This window comes from Neophocaena asiaeorientalis, unplaced genomic scaffold (assembly GCF_003031525.2).
Source record: "Neophocaena asiaeorientalis asiaeorientalis breed wild unplaced genomic scaffold, Neophocaena_asiaeorientalis_V1.1 scaffold629, whole genome shotgun sequence".
In the NCBI taxonomy this organism is placed as follows: Eukaryota; Metazoa; Chordata; class Mammalia; order Artiodactyla; family Phocoenidae; genus Neophocaena; species Neophocaena asiaeorientalis.
Genome location: NW_020175468.1, coordinates 6,256,179 through 6,272,629, shown reverse-complemented (window position 1 = coordinate 6,272,629; position 16,451 = coordinate 6,256,179). Strand labels below are relative to the sequence as shown.

The 16,451-nt window shown below is 47.0% G+C and overlaps 1 protein-coding gene and 1 long non-coding RNA gene across 2 annotated transcripts in view; one reads left to right on the top strand and one right to left on the bottom strand.

Moving 5' to 3' along the window:
* LOC112415539 (uncharacterized) overlaps window positions 1-16,451 on the bottom strand; it is a 58,233-nt gene that overhangs the window by 26,407 nt on the left and 15,375 nt on the right. Inside the window, exon 2 of the long non-coding RNA XR_003006324.1 lies at window positions 3,995-4,106. This is a non-coding gene — a long non-coding RNA (uncharacterized LOC112415539). The remainder of the gene's footprint in view (window positions 1-3,994; window positions 4,107-16,451) is intronic.
* On the top strand, window positions 4,805-9,186 carry TEX101 (testis expressed 101). The gene is made up of 4 exons (XM_024768585.1): window positions 4,805-5,346; window positions 5,493-5,675; window positions 6,728-6,856; window positions 7,017-9,186. The coding sequence occupies exons 1-4, from the start codon at window positions 4,947-4,949 to the stop codon at window positions 7,235-7,237; spliced, it is 933 nt and encodes a 310-aa protein (XP_024624353.1). The 5' UTR covers window positions 4,805-4,946; the 3' UTR covers window positions 7,238-9,186.

Below are 16,451 nucleotides of genomic sequence, written 5' to 3'. Positions count from 1 at the left end.
ATTGTACCATGAAGCAAAAATTCCTAATACAAAGGCATAGACAAAACACTTTGGACATCAACAGTTTAGCAAATATTTACTGAGCATCAGGAAGACCAGGAGACAGAGGGGGAGGTGTGCACGATGTCAGGGAATAAGTAGAGGACAGAAGGGCATCCCAGGGTGATAGAACAGCTCCTGTGAAGGCCTGCGGGTCAGAGAGGGCTGGGTACAAGCACATATAGATTGCTCAAGATAGGCCACAGCAAGAGCCCATACTGAAGTAGAACTGAAGGGCTGAAACATGAGTGGCCTTGACTGTCCCCATAAGGGGTGGTGGTCCCAGTGAGAACGGTGGGTTGGCACAGTCAGGAAGAGCCCAGCAGTTAAAAGCCTAGTGTCTGAATCAGAGACATGGGTGCTAGTCCCAGCTTTTGAGCGTCACCATCTCCTTGAGCCTCATTCCCCAATGTGATGTGTATTTATTTAACAAGCCCCTTCTATTACCATGCTCTGTCGTAGATGCCAGAGATACACCAGGGAATAAACAAATCAAAACCAAACCCCCTGCCTTTGTGGAGCTTACCTTCTTGTTGGGGAAAGTAGTCAATGAACATAGAAATAAATATAGACAAATAATATGTCAGGCAATGATAAGTGCTCAGAAGAAACTCAGGCAGAGCAAGGGGTCAGAGACTGACATGGCTGCTGTTCTTCTAAACAAGAGTCAGCAAAGAGTGATGTTATAACAGAGACATGAATGAAGGGAGGAAGTGGGTGTAAGGTGGATGGTTTCAGAGAGCTGGAGGAGCATATGCAAAGGCCCTGAGGTCAGTGTGTGCCGGCCATGCGTTCCTGGAACAGCCTGGAGGCCAGTGTGGGCGGAGCAGAACGAATGAGGGAGGGCAGAACAGGACGTGGGGACACAGTAGGGCATTAGAGACCATCGTAAGGACTTAGACTCTCTCTTGGGGTAAAACGGGAATCTGACTTATATTTACCAGATCACTCTGATACCAAGAGGGGAATAGACTGAAGTGGGGCAAGGGCAGCACGTATTGCAATAATCCAGGTGAACAATGATGGTCCCGTTAGTGTTTAAAAAAGAAAAAAAAGTCCTCACTATAGGTGAGCCATTCGATTCATTTTGTTTTCATTTTATTTTCCATACAATGTCACAAATAACTTGCCAACCATTGCTCTAGACTAACCTTCTCATTTTCCAGATGAGGAAACTGAGGCTCAGAAAGGAAAAGAGATCAGCTGAGGCTAAGAAAGATCTAGGGATTTCTCTCACACCAAAATGGCAGGGCCACTTCTCCCACAGGGGTGGTGGTGAAAGGTCCCTACAGGTATATAAACAGAAATGGGGAGAAGAATAGAGGAAGGGGTCTTACACTTCCAAGGTTCCTTCTAAACCTGAGATGGAAGGACTCTATGGCCAGGTTACCTGGAGTGTGACTTAAGAATCACCTTCCCAAGCCTGTGACTTGGAGGGACAGACACAGGCTGAGAAAGGGGGCACTTTCTTCCCAGATGCTTTGATGTGGAATCACTCAAAGATGTCAAAGACAGGGCAAGCCCGAAGGCAGGAGAAATCCTACAGCCCCCCAAGAACTGAACCTATATCTGATCCTTACTCTTCTCATAATAGAATCAGATGGGCACGCTTGGGTAAAAAGGGGCGTTTCCCCTACAAACTGACCCACTGGGATGCACTATATATACCTTGTGTTAACAGGGACACTGTTCTGGCCTATTTGGAATCCCTGAGTGAGCCTCTGAGCCCCTGACTCGCTCCGGGGATACCCCCTCAGTCTTGCATCTTCACACCCTCCCTCACCAGCCATCAAGGTAGCCTCTGTGGGAAGCAAAGGCTGCATCAGGAATGACGTTAACACAGAAGAAATTACCAAATGGTAGCACGATACCCCTGGAGCGCTATTCACTGCTTCATCTGTAACACAAGTCTAACAGGCTGTTATGGGTGGTATTGCCCCCACATTCACATGTTGAAGTCCTAGCCTCCATTACCTCAGAAAGTGACCTTATTTAGAAATAGGATCCTCACAGGCGTAATGAAGTTAAAACAAGGACATTAGGGTTGGACCTAATCCAACTGGTACCCTCATACTAAGGGAAAATCTGGACACAGACATGCATAGAAGGGGACTTCCCTGGGGGTCCAGTGGTTAAGAATCCACCTTCCAATGCAGGGGACGTGGGTTCGATCTCTGGTAGAGGAACTAAGATTCCACGTGCCGCAGAGCAACTAAGCCCATGCGCCACAACTACTGAGCATGTGAGCCACAACTAAAGGGCCTGTGTGCCGCAACTACAGAGCCCACGCGCTCTGGAGCCCACATGCCGCAACTAGAGAGCCGCAACTACTAAGCCCGCGCACCACAACTAGAAGAGAAGCCCACAGGCTGCAACGAAGAGCCCAGGCGCCACAACTAAGACCTGACGCGGCCAAAAATAAAATAAATAAATAAATATATTTTAAAAAGACATGCATAGAGGGAAGGTGATGTGAACACACAAGAGGAAGACAGCCATCTACAAGCCAACGAGAAAGGTCTGGAAGAGATCTTTCCCTCACAGCCCTCAGGAGGAACCAACCCTGCTGATACCTTTATTTTGGACTTTCAACCTCTCAATCTGTGGTATTAGTTACGGCAGCCTCAGCAAACTAATTAACAGGCCAAGAGATTATTTAAGATGATCTTCACTACAGGTGCTAGAAGCCCGCTTTGGGGCTAGGACAGAAGAGGAAGGGTGAGTGCCAGTCAGAAGCATGGGAAGGGATGAGGGCCCTGAGACAAGATTCTGGAGCTTGAAGCAGGTGTCTGTGCAGCTCCCTACCACCCTCTCTGCCCTCCAGTTTCCCCTAACCCATTGGTCCTGCATTGGCAATTGTGGCCAAGACCTGAGACCTTGCACCACACCTATAGGTACACAATGACCCGGGAAAACCACATACTGTTACAGCTCAGAGGAGGTGAGTGCTGGAGGCCTGAGTCCCAAGAAGAAGGGAGGGCGGCTCAGAGTCCTGGGTCCTGAGAGACAGGGTCTTTGGGACCAGAACTCTCTCTTACTGTACATATGAACTGTTCCTAATATTTATGCTAATAACCATATTAATAATAATATTAATATTAGCAGTCCCCAATTGAAAACTCTTAATATATTTTTACACAAAATTTAGAGTTTTACCAACACCATTCTTATTGCGGCATTTTTCTCTATTAAAAATAAATATTCATTTATACCATAGAACTCACAGAAACAGTACCAAGTCTGAAAGAACAAAGGACATCTCTACTTCATGTTACATCGCAAAGCTTATATATATATACATATATATATATATACACATATATATATATATGTGTGTGTGTGTATATATATATATGAAATAGGATTTTCCAGCCACGAACAAGAAATCTGAATGACACAACGTGTTCATGGTACTGACACTGACACGTGGGTTAGATACGATGGCAATCAGTCATTCAGGGGTGCCGGAAGTAACACTAAAGCACGTATTACCCTATTCAGCCTTCCAGAAGGTCACGGAGGAGGCTGGTGCCATGACGTGTTCAGAGGATGAGGCCTGGGCTAAGCAGGAACCACTGCAAGTGACAGGTGAGGAGGCCAAGTTGACTTCCAGTGGCTATGGCCACTGGATGGGTGCTGGGTCAGGGGCCAGGCTGGAAACATGCGAGGCAATTTGGACAGGGAGAAAAGTTCAGTGGGTGAAAGCCAAAGGTTTGACTTCCTAGTGTGGCTGGAGAAGTAGGAATTCTATAACCCAAAGACAGAAAAGTGTAAGCAAGGCCATTCGGGGATGCACCACCCGCCCCGCCCTGCAGGCCTAGCGCGGCAAAGACCAGCGAGTTCTTGGTCCCCCAGCTTGCCACCCACTCTGCGTCCTGCGCATGCGTACTAGCAAGACAGCCTGGGATAGGCCAATGGGGTGTGGCGTTCCTCCAGGCTCATCCAATGAGCTCACCAGATGCTTTCGTATCGACCAATGGAGCTTCGAGTGATCTGTCCGGTGAAGCAGGCCCCACCTTCCGTGCCTCGGAGGACCGGCTGGGCGAGTGGAGCATTCCAGGGCGTTCCTTCAGCACAAGGAGATTCTTGTGAGATCATATAGAAGCCAGGAGGAATTCTGGTCCCTTAAAGAGTAAAAGGGTGTCTGGGGGCCCAGATTCCTGGGTCCTGAGGAAAGAGAGGAGGGGGGCGGGGGGGTGGGCAGGGCGTGCGGGACTCCTGGAGCTGAGGGCGGTGAGGGCCGGGGCCCTACGCTCTTGGGTCGGAGAGGGGGAGAAGCTGGGTGCCCAGAATCATGTGTCCTGACAGAAAAGGCGACTGAACCCAAACTCCTAGATCCCTAGGTAGAACAGGGCTTAGATCTCAGAATCCTGGGTTCTGATGAAGTTGGGAGCTGGGGACTGAGGTTCTTGGGCCGCGAAAGAGCGTAGGTTTGAACCTGGACCCCGGAGTCTGAGGGAGAAGGGCCCTTTGGGCCAGATTACGGATCCAGAGGTTGGAGGGTATGGGGCTGTTGAGCTCCTTGGTATAGGCGGCTGAGTCTGAGAAGTACAGCTACGGAAACTGAGGCTTGTTAACTAGTTAACTTGCCCAAACTCACAAGCTAGATCGGGACAGACTGACTTTAGAGATCATCGTTTTATTTATTTTTTTTTGCGGTACGCGGGCCTCTCACTGTTGTGGCCTCTCCCGTTGCGGAGCACAGGCTCCGGACGCACGGGCTCAGCGGCCATGGCTCACGGGCCCAGCCGCTCCGCGGCACGTGGGATCCTCCCGGACCGGGGCACGAACCCGTGGACTCTCAACCACTGCGCCACCAGGGAAGCCCGAGATCATCGTTTTATATACCCGTAAACTCTGCCCTGAAGTCAGTACTTGTTGCCAGAACTTAGATTTAATCTCGTTCCATGTGGTTGAAAAGCTTCTTCTCCATCAAATCACAGATCCTGATCGCAAACGTCTCTAAGAGAAGCCATGGGAGCCTGTCGTTTCCAGGTTTTACTGTTCCTCTTTCTCCTAGGAGCCCCGACCTTGATCTGTATGTATTGGGGATGTGGCGGGAGAGCAGCTGGGTCACGGAGGATGGATTTCTGGTGAAAAAGGAGTGGTTTGGGGCCCCGCAGAGAAGGGCATGTGCTTATCTTTATCTCATTTTCTCCCCAGTGGCACAAAACTTGCGTTGTCAAAAGAGTACATTCGTGGGCTTAGAAGCGGATCCAGTAGAGACATTTAACTGGACCACAGACAAAGCTGAGACTTGTGACAATGGGGCATTGTGCCAGGAAACCGTGCTGATGATTAAGGCTGGTAAAATGAGAAAGAGGCCGTTGGGCTGGTGGGGCAGGGGCAGGGGGGAAGGTGATTATGGCCATGTTAACGCGGTTCCCCCTTCCCCAGGCCAAACATCAGGCGCTGCCCCCCATCCACTTTCCTTCCCTCTTGTCTCACAGAAGGGACCAGGACAGCAATTTTGGCCACTAAGGGCTGCACCTCAGACGGGGCACCGGCAATAACGTTTATCCAGCACACGCCAGCCCCTGGCCTAGTCGCAGTCTCCTACAGTAACTACTGTGAGGACTCCTTTTGCAACAACAAAGAGGACTTACACGAGTTATGGAGGACAGAAGAGATTGACGGTACCCTGGGAGGGGAGAGATGGGTGCTGAGAGAAACTCCATACAGCCCTGAAAAAACGGGGCTTCCTCTGCTTAGGTCCAAGTGCGCCATACACAAAAGGACCTCAGACCTTTGGCTTGTCTTTCTTTTTCTAAATTGTTACCTTGAGGTCTGGAAACACTGCTCCGAGCAGAGCGACATCGGTGAAGTCTGGAGTGTAAATGGGGTTTGGGGTCTATTAAGCAATGTCAGTGGAGGTGTCTGAGCAGCGTGGTGGCATCATCCATCTAACAAGCATCGCTTCCCCCTTTGCCGCGTGGCCACAGCCCAGTTCCCCCGCTGGCCCTCAAGGCCTATAGAAATCTGGCCCCGCCTATCTTTTCAGCTCATTTCCTTCTCTTCCTTCTCTCATTTACTGTATTCTACCTGGGGCTAGGATTCAAAATATTTAACAGTGGAGATGGTACTGACCACTCAGAATGGATGCTGGCTATAAAAAACAGTCCAGTCCCACCTGTGCCTACCAGCTGAGTATCAACACCACAACTTCTCACAATTCTCCAATCCACCAAGCCGGCTCACACCTCCAGCCCTTGGTCCTCACTGTTTCCCTTGCTCCCCTCCCTCCTCCCCCTCCCCCATTTTCACATAGCTAACCTCTGTTCTTCCTCCATCTCCACTCAGGCGTCGGCTCTGGGAAAATACCTAACCAAAATTATTTTAGGTACTTAGGTGGTCCTCCATTTCTTTGCCACTAGACCTTGGACACAATGCCTACTGAATTGTATGGTAATTAGTTACATGTCTGTTTCCTTCAAGGCAGTGATCCTAGCTGGCAGGAACTGTGTGTCCTTTTCATATCTGTATCTTCACACCTAAGCACAGAGTTTGGAAGTCATGTTGGATGGGGTTCTGACAGCACAGAAATCAGTTGGAGAGGGGTGGGGAGGTGGTAGTAACAGTCCTTGAGTAGAGAGGCATCAGCAGGAAAGACTGGAGGAAGAGAAGGCAGCAAGGGGAGGCAACTCAGGGGCGGACGCGGCCTTAATTGTCCCTCTCTCTCCCCCTTCAGCTCCCAGAGGGTCAACAGACCTCCGCTGCCCAACCTGTCTGGCTTTGGGGTCCTGTTTGAATGCTCCTTCCCTTTCCTGCCCCAACGATACAAATCAATGCTATCAAGGAAAACTTCAGGTCACTGGAGGTAAACTGAACATCTGATGGTTTCAGAGGCTGGAAAACCAGACATCTGAGTGTAACACAAGAGGTTCTGACACTCAGGGTTCCAGGAATGAGGGAGGCGTGGACTCCCCTCTGATTTCCTAAAACATCTATGTGTCTCCCCATCCCTCCTTGTTCCACAGGAGACCTCAGCGCACCTTTGGAGATCAAAGGCTGTACATCCGCAGATGGCTGCAGGCTGATGTCTGGGATCTTTACAGTAGGGCCCCTGTGGGTGAAGGAAACGTGTCCACTCAGGTCTGTCTCTCCCCGAAAGGTTGAAAGTGGGGCCACATGGCTTCACACTTCAGTCTGGAGGTTAGAGCTACTGCTGCTGCTGTCGCTGCAAGCGCTTGTCCATTGAGTAGGTGCTTCGGGTCCCGGGTCACGGGACATCTCTTCTGAGTGGTCATCCGCAAGCTGAGGGGCAGGTGGAAGCCTGAAGAACAGTCCCAGTGGATGCATCTGACATTTCTAATAAAGTTTCTGCCGTGATGTGTGTATGCCTCAAAACTAGAAGTGGCATTATTGAGCTAAAAGGGCCCTTGAAATTCATCTCCTCCAACCTACACATTTTGCAGAAAGGGAATCAAAGATCTCGAAAACTTTAATGAATTTCTCACACTTACGTAGCTATGGGCAGAGCCAGGACCAGAACTCTGATGTTTTGACCTAAAGTCTGGTTTTCCTTTCACTCTAATAGGTTTCCTTGTCTTGCTAGCTGGACAAGAGGCTAATGTTGTCCTCCTCCAGAACGCTCCCAACCCAATTGTAAGGCCAACGTCACCTGCCTTGGGGTTCTAATATTTCCCTGGGAGGTGTGGCAGAATGAGAAAAATCAGACTCTAAATTCTTCAATTATAGTGGCCCCATCTCCCTCTATCCTGTTTGTCCCTTGTCCACTTTACATCATTCCTTCCCCTTTCTGTTGACTACGTAATGCCTCCTCAGTGGACAGAAGGAACTTAGGAGGGACCTGGGGTTCAGTAGGGTCTGATGAATGTTGGTGAAAAACTATTGGGTGGGGAGATTCTTTTTTCACATTCTTATGCTTATTTATTCAACTTATTATTCAAGAATACGTGAAGTCTATGTTATTGTAAAATACTCCAGTGATATAGGAGCTGTATAGAGCAAAGGTAGAGTAAAGGGGAACAGACTTTTTCTCATTTTTTTAAAAAACAGCCTTATTGAGGCTTAACTGACATACAATAAACTGCACTGGGAGTGGGAGGAGAGACTTTTAATACAAACTGTTGACCCCTCCCACAAAGGACAGGGGAGTCTGATCATAGTATAGTCCAGCCAAGTTCTTTCTAGAAAGTTCTCTAGTTCTTACTAACTCTTTGAGTTAAAGGCCCACTCCAGCTACTACGTTATCTTTGTTCCCAGGCATCCAGTTCTCCATTGTGTCAGTTTGGTGAATCTCTCTAAAGAGGGAGCGGAAACACCAACAAATACAACTTTAACTTAATGAGGGGACATATAAATTTGGGAAATTACAAGCATTCAGAGCCTTGACTGGTAAATACCATTTGAGGTAAAACACAAAATCAAAAACAAAAAACGAACCGAAAAAGCCAAGTAGCTGTTTCCCATAGGACACTGGCTTCTTAATGGCACTGAAGACAGTTGCAGAAGACATTCGTGAGTAAATGGAGGAGAGCCATAACTTTTAACAATTTGGCCTGTGAATTGTTTTGGTATTTTTAAAATTATATCTATCATCTGCCAAAGAGCTTTACGCAGCACGTACAAATTTCTCAGTCCACAAACTCACGTGTGCCGACCTTCTTAATTTTTAAATATATAATATAAACTATTTAAATATATCATTTCTTTTTATGACAATTTTGTTTTTAAATATTATTTTTTATGATGATTTTGTTTATAACAGTCCCCCATTCTACCTAGTGGAGTAACCAGTCTGAGTAAACTCAGTCACGCCAGGGTTTTCTCAGTCATTTCAGATCTAAGTTCAGTCAATTCAGGGCCTGTTTTCCTTTCCACTCTCCTCACCCAGGGCTTTGCTATAGTGCTGGTGGGCAGGAGGTGACTGTCTAGTTTTCACCTGTCATGCTGCTCATGTCCAGGTTCTCACTGATGCCTGGGTTCTCAGCTTCCATTCCTGCTGGCTTCCACGGGGAAATCTTCAACCCTGTCTGGGGATTCACAGGCTCCGCGCGGGCCCTGTAAGCTCTGCCATCCCTCTTAGCGACTTCGGGGCCTCTTCCAACTGCTCTCAGATCCCACCGAGGTCCTTCAGGAATCTAAAGCAGCCTAGGAATCCCATATAGGTGATGAAATTCCTGAAGATCTGGAGAAAAGATAATTTCGTAGAGACTCGCTTTCTCCCAAGGTACTTGAGAACGAGATGCGGCCTAGACCCTACAATTTATCACCCACCATACACGGACCACTATCACACATTCTTCTCAAACCTACTTTTTCTTTTTCCAACAATCAGGCCATAGGAATTCCCTGGCGGTCCAGTGATTGGGACTCTGCGCTCTCAATGCCGAGGGCCCAGGGCTGGGGTTCAATCCCTGGTCGGGGAACTGAGATCCCACGACAAACAAAACAACCATGCCATAAAGCCTTCGTTCTTAGACTGAAACTTAAAAATTCCAAGTCTAACAAGTCAAAAGTTGGGCCTTTGGAATTACATCAACTTCAATTTACATAGCCTACTCTGAAATTTCAGGGCTGAACATGAAGGTACTTCTGGCTCTTCGCATTTCTAGGGTAAAAGGCCTACTGACTGACTGGAGGAGAAGGGACAAGAGAATTAGTACAAAGAATGGAGGCGTGGGGAGGTAACAGTAATAGCATCATATCACCCTGCCGTACGTGTGCTTCACCCACCCGGATTGAGCCTCCATCATCACACGTGATATTCATTGCTCCCTCCAGGGCTGCCTGTGTTCATGTCCTTTCCTCCCTGAAATTCCATTTCCTCTTCCCACCTACCCACCCCAGAGGGCCCCAGTAGACATCTCACTACCAACTCCAGCAGACCTTTTCTGACTTCTCTGGCACCCACTGATCTCCCTCAGCATAGCCCCAGCACATCTGCCAGCCTTGCTTCAATATCTTACAGTTTCCCACACAACGTATAATCTCCCCTGTCAAGGTAGCAGCACTTCAGGGACAGGCATTATTTGCAACAGCTTTACAACTTAACAGCACCCATAAGATGTGACTGGCAACTTGAGGTTATGGGTCTTCTGCTTATTGAAGTGAACCAAAGTCCACTAAACATGCACACACACCCCTCTCCAACAACAAAACTAACCACCATCAACTGCAGCAATTACCTGAAACTTGGTGCTGACGTGAAAAAAAAAGTAAGTTCTAGAGAGTAGACAAGAAAAGAGGTAGAAGTCTAGGAAGGATGGGCACTGCACAAAGGAAGAATTTGAAAATTCCTCTCTTTTGTCAATGATGTTATAGTGGCCAGGTGGGCACATCCTCGTTTGGGGCAGCGATGTCAGAGTGGGAGATGAGTTTTTTGGGGTGTTTTGTTTATTTATTTATTTTGGCTGCGTTGGGTCTTCATTGCTGCACGCGGGCTTTCTCTAGTTGCGGCAAGCAGGGGCTATTCTTCATTGCGGTACGTGGGCTTCTCATTGCAGTGGATTCTCTTGTTGTGAAGCACGGGCTCTAGGCACGTGGGCTTCAGTAGTTGTGGAACGTGGGCTCAGTAGTTGTGGCACACGGGCTTAGCTGCTCCGCGGCTCGTGGGATCTTCCCGGACCAGGGCTTGAATCCGCGTCCCCTGCATTGGCAGGCAGATTCTTAACCACTGCGCCATCAGGGAAGCCCTGCATTACGTTTTTTTAAAAAGTAAGAAATTTCCTTTGCAGTGAAATATCACTTGTATAAATTAAACAAGGCATGGAGTTCCCTGGTGGCCTAGTGGTTAGGATTCAGGGCCTTCAGTGCCGTGGCCCAGGTTCAATCCCTGGTCGAGGAACTGAGATCCTGCAAGCCACGTGTGGCCAAAAACAATTTTGGCATGGCCAAAAAAATTAATTAATTAATTAACTGAACAATGCTACAGTCAGAATACAGAACAGTTTCTTCATCTCAAAAGCTCTCTTGTTCTACTCCTTTGTAATCACATCCCCCTCATCCAAGTCCTTGACAACCACTGATCTGTTCTCTCATCACTACAGATTTGTCTTTTCAAAAAAGTCATAGAAATGGACTCATACAGAATGGAACATTTCGAAACCAACTACTTTCACGCAGCATGATGGCTCTGAGATTCATCCGTGTTGTGTATATCAACAGCTTGCTCCTTTTAATTGAGAAATATTATTACATTGTATGGACATACCACTGTTTGTTTATCCATTAACTCATTGAAGACGTCTGGGTTGTTTCTAGTTTGGGGCAGTTATAAAGTAAACACTTGCGTACAAGTGTTTGCTGTAAACATTTGGGTACAAGTTTTTATGTAAACATAAAATTGTATTTCTCTCGGGTAAATACTTAGGAGTAGGATTGCTGGGTCATATGGCGAGAGTGTGTTTAACTTTACGAGAAACTGTTTTCCAGAGCGCTTGTATCATTTTTTTATTCCCACTAGCAATGGATGAGAATTCTAGTTTTGCAGTTTTCAGGATACAGGTCCTGAACATATGTTGTTAGAGTCATACTTATTTCACCTTTACGGGGCTATTGTAAATGGTACTTTTAAATTTCAGTTTTTCATTGCTGGCATAGAAAATAAGTGCAATTGATTTTTGTGTGTTGAATCTGGCTAAACTCATTTATTAGTTCTAGGAGCTTTTTTGTGGGCTCCATGAGATTTTCTAAGTAGACAATCATGTCATGTGCAAATAGGGACAGTTTTTTTTTTTTTTTCCAGCATGTCGACCTTTTCTTTCTTTTCTTTTCTTATTATAGTAGTTGGGACTTCTAGTACAATGAATAAAAGTAGTGAGAGTGGACACTTTGCTTTGTTCCCAGTCTTAGGAAATTTCTTAAAAATAAAACATACACTTGCCATAGGATTCTGCCATTCCTTTCCCAGGTACTACCCAAAAGAAACAAAAGCATATGTCCATACAAAGGTTTTTATACAAATGTTCATAACAGCTTTATTTATAATAGCCAAAAACTGGAAACAACTCAAATGCCCATCAACAGTGTAAAAATAAATTATGACATACCTTTATGATGGAAAACTACTCAGTAAAAAAAGGAATGAACTATGATGCATACAGCCACGTGGATGAATCTTAAAATAATTATCCTGAATGAAAGAAGTTAGACAAAAAGGAGTCCACACTGCACGACTGTACTTATATTAAACTTCAGAGAACGAAAGTGAAATCTACAGTGACAGAAAGCAGATCTGTGGTTATCTAGAATGGAGAAAGAGGGGGGAATAGATTACAAAGGAGAACAAAGAAACTTTTGGAGTGATGGATACATTCATTATCTTGACTATGGTAATGAGGTTTCTGGGGTGTTCACATATGTCAAAAATCATCAAATTGTACCCTTTAAATATGTGCAGGGCTTCCCTGGTGGCGCAGTGGTTGAGAGTCCGCCTGCCGATGCAGGGGACACGGTTTCGTGCCCCGGTCCGGGAAGATCCCACATGCCGCGGAGCGGCTGGGCCCGTGAGCCATGGCCGCTGAGCCTGCGCGTCCGGAGCCTGTGCTCCGCAATGGGAGAGGCCACAACAGTGAGAGGCCCGCGTACCGCAAAAAAAAATGCAGTGTACTATATGTCAATTATACCTCAATGAAGCTGTAAAAAAAAAGCACAAACTGATAACACTTTTTCTGTTTTTCAGTATTACCTTAAATTACCTTTTCTTGATAAAATTGGAGTAGAGATGGAGGAGAGAATTATTATATTGAGAAAACTAATTTTGTGTTTGGTGGTCTGCCAGACTCCAATCCATCCCATCTGTTCCTGCTGTCACCAATAAATCAACTGGCTTCCTGTGGACACAGTAAAATCTCTCTGTCTTTGACAGATATTCTCCTCCGCCTCCCAACTCCCTGACCCAGGATTTGCCTCAGGAAGCTGCCATGGCTTGCCAGTCACCTATGAAGGGCTCCCTTCTATGGTAACCAGAGGGGCTTTCTTGTATCCATTTCCATTTCTCTGTTTTTGGGGGGTTTGTCTGTTCATTTGTTTGTTTTTTGTGGTACTCTCACTGTTGTGGCCTCTCCCACTGCGCGGCACAGGCTCTGGACGCACAGGCCCAGCGGCCATGGCTCACGGGCCCAGCCGCTCCGCGGCATGTGGGATCTTCCCGGACCGGGGCACGAACCTGTGTCCCCTGCATCGGCAGGCGGACTCTCAACCACTGCGCCACCAGGGAAGTCCCATTTGTTTGTTTTGCCTCACCCTGAGGCTTGTGGGATCCTAGTTCCCTGACCAGGGATTGAAATCGTGCCCTCTGCAGTGGAAGTGCAGAGTCCTATCACTGGACCGCTGGGGAATTCCCTTTCCATTTCTCTTTAATTTTCCAATGTGTGACATTTTATAATGTCCAGATATTTCTTGGTGTTATTGCAGAAGTTAAGGTCGTCCATGTTCTCCCACATCCTAAGCCAAAATCAAAATCTCAATATGTGTGGTTTTTAAAAATAAATTTATTTATTTTTATTTTTATTTATTTTTGGCAGCATTGGGTCTTCATTGTGTGCAGGCTTTCTCTAGTTGCGGCGAGCGGGGGCTACTCTTCGTTGCAGCGCGAGGGCTTCTCACTGCGGTGGCTTCTCTTGTTGCGGAGCACGGGCTCTTAGGCACGTAGGCTTCAGCAGTTGTGGCTCACAGGCTCAGTAGTTGTGGCTCACGGGCTCTAGAGCGCAGGCTCGGTAGTTGTGGTGCACGGGCTTAGTTGATCCGCGGCATGTAGGATCTTCCTGGACCAGGGTTCGGACCCGTGTTCCCTGCATTGGCAGGAGTATTCTTAACCACTGCATCACCGGTGAAGCCTTCAATATGTGTTTTTAGCAAGAGGAAGCTGAGTCTCTGGTCCTAGTCCAATATTACTCCCAACTGCTTTGATTTTATGCCTTCAGAATCAGACTCTATCACATGGTACCCTTCCTTGTTGTCAGCATCAACCAGTCCCTGTAAAAAGTCCTGTCCTCAGTTGATAACTTCACCCTTGTCACTGCCTCCTCTCCATCCTTTCTCTTATTACCCAGTAACTGGGTCTCCACCCTTAACCATCTCACCTCTAATGACTTTTTCTTTCTGTCTCCCTCCTTGTTGTCACAATGCCATTGAAATACTGTACCAACCATGAAATCTCAATTAAATGCCTCTTCCATTAACAACTATAACATAAAGGAAGAGGGTAAAGGAATCTATACAATCATAAAGTTTCTACATTTCACTTGAAGTGGCAAAATATTGATTCTAAGTAGATAGTGAAGAGTTAAGTATAAGCATTACACTGCCTAGAACAATGCTAAAAACACCATGGAAGACCAATTATTAAATTGTTAAAGACTAATCATCGAAGAGATTAAAAATAGGGACTTCCCTGGTGGTCCTGTGGGTAAGACTCCACGTTCCCAGTGCAGGGGGCCCGGGGTCAATCCCTGGTCGGGCAACTGAGGAGGCCGCATGCCACAACTGAGAAATTTGTATGCCATAACTAAAGATCCTGAGTGCCACAACTAAGACCTGGAGCAGCCAAAATACATAAATAAATATTTTTTAAAAATAAAAAAATTAAAACATGAACCAACTATATGGTGTCTACAAGATAATCATTGCAAACACAATGATACAGGTAGGTTAAAAATAAAATGATACACTTCCACTTCTGCTCCAAGTGGAGTAACACGGACTAAATGTATCCTCCTACATGAAACAAACAAAAACTAGACAAAATACATTGTTTTCAAGACACCTGACATCAAGCAACAAAGGGCAGTAATTCCTGAGCAAGACCGAAAGGATCCAACTGTTTCCAAAGAGCTAAACTGAATTTGATAACAAAACTCAATAATACGTATAGGTAGACAAAAAAGATCCAGCACCAAACAAGTAAAACTCACCATGTCCATGCTAGTAGTTCAAAGAAAAGTTAGAATGTCTATTTTAATATAAGACAAAGTGTAATTCACATCAAAGAACACTATCAAGGGCTTCCCTGGTGGCGCAGTGGTTGAGAGTCCGCCTGCCGATGCAGGGGACATGGGTTCGTGCCCTGGTCCCTCTTGCAGAGCAACTAAACCTGTGCGCCACAACTACTGAAGCCCGTGTGCCTAGAGCCCGAGCTCTGCAACAAGAGAAGCCACGGCAATGAGAAGCCCGCGCACCTGTAGCTCCCGCCCGCCGCAACCAGAGAAAAGCCCGCACGCAGCAACAAAGACTCAACGCAGCCAAAAAAAGAAAGGAATCCTACCTCATCCCATTTGTTAAGCGTAATTTTTTAAAAGCATACAATCATTTGCTAGTTGTTTTTTGTTTGCTTGTTTGTTTGGTTTTGGTACAACCAGAAAATAGTGGGATATGGAATACAGGAGATTTAACTGTCTTGGGTGTAGTTTTTTTTCTTTTTTGCGGTACGCGGGCCTCTCACTGTTGTGGCCTCTCCCGCTGCGGAGCACAGGCTCCGGACGCGCAGGCTCAGCGGCCATGGCTCACGGGCCCAGCCGCTCCGTGGCATGTGGGATCTTCCCGGACCGGGGCACGAACCCGTGTCCTCTGCATCGGCAGGTGGACTCTCAACCACTGCCCCACCAGGGAAGCCCCTGGGAGTATTTTTTGGAGGCGTTGGTGCTCACTCTCTCCAAACTTTGACCAGGACAGAGCTTGGAGGTATTGCTAGCAATAAAAAAGGTAAGAGCGTCCGGGGAGGATGGGAAGAGACAGAGCTGGATAAAGAGGTGGGGTCAGGTGCCACAGTGAGAAGGAAGGATGAGGCAGGTGGAGAGATACGATGAGGTAGAAATGTACAGGAGGAAGAGTGAGGCACAGAGGAAGAAGAGGAGAGAGGGGAGAAAAGATGTAAAGAGAGGAAGCGACAAAGGCAAAAAGCAAAAGATGGAGAGAGGAGAGTCTGAGAGGGAAGAAGCAAGAGAGTTTGCAGGACGAGAAATGGAAGGAAGAGGATCTGGGAAGGATTAGTGGCAAGAGAAGGTGAGAGAGGGGCAGAGAGAGGACAGCACAGTCTTTGGAGCAGGCATGAGACAGCAGGAGTCGACATGGGAAGAGCAGAGAGCAAAGGAGAAACAGACCTTTGCTCTCCATGGGACTGACTGGAAAAACAGACTCATTAACGCTGACCCCAAGACTGTGTTCAATTACTGTCCAGCGCATCCACCCGTGGCCATGGATGCAATCAAGCCTCTGAAACCTCAGTGAAGAAAATCAAGAAATCTCAAGCGTGAAGGTGAGGCTCTGAGTGACAGAGGTGAAATCCTTTCCCTGCATCTCCACCATGTTCCCGCTGTGTGGGGATCCAATCGATAAACCACTTTCTCTGCAGGTGTGGTCTTTTTTTTTTTTTCCCCCTACAAAGAAACCTATGTATCAGATGGGAGGGTCTCGGCGTGCTCAGGTTAATCAGTCAGGATGTTCTTGTC

What these genes read in the sequence shown, in the direction of transcription:
- TEX101 (XM_024768585.1), top strand. Translation starts at nt 4,947, where the DNA reads ATGTGGTTGAAAAGCTTCTTCTCCATCAAATCACAGATCCTGATCGCA. An exon ending in CGTGCTGATGATTAAGGCTG is followed by an intron (nt 5,347 to 5,492) that starts GTAAAATGAGAA and finishes GTCTCACAGAAG; the next exon opens with GGACCAGGACAGCAATTTTG. An exon ending in AAAACTTCAGGTCACTGGAG is followed by an intron (nt 6,857 to 7,016) that starts GTAAACTGAACA and finishes CTTGTTCCACAG; the next exon opens with GAGACCTCAGCGCACCTTTG.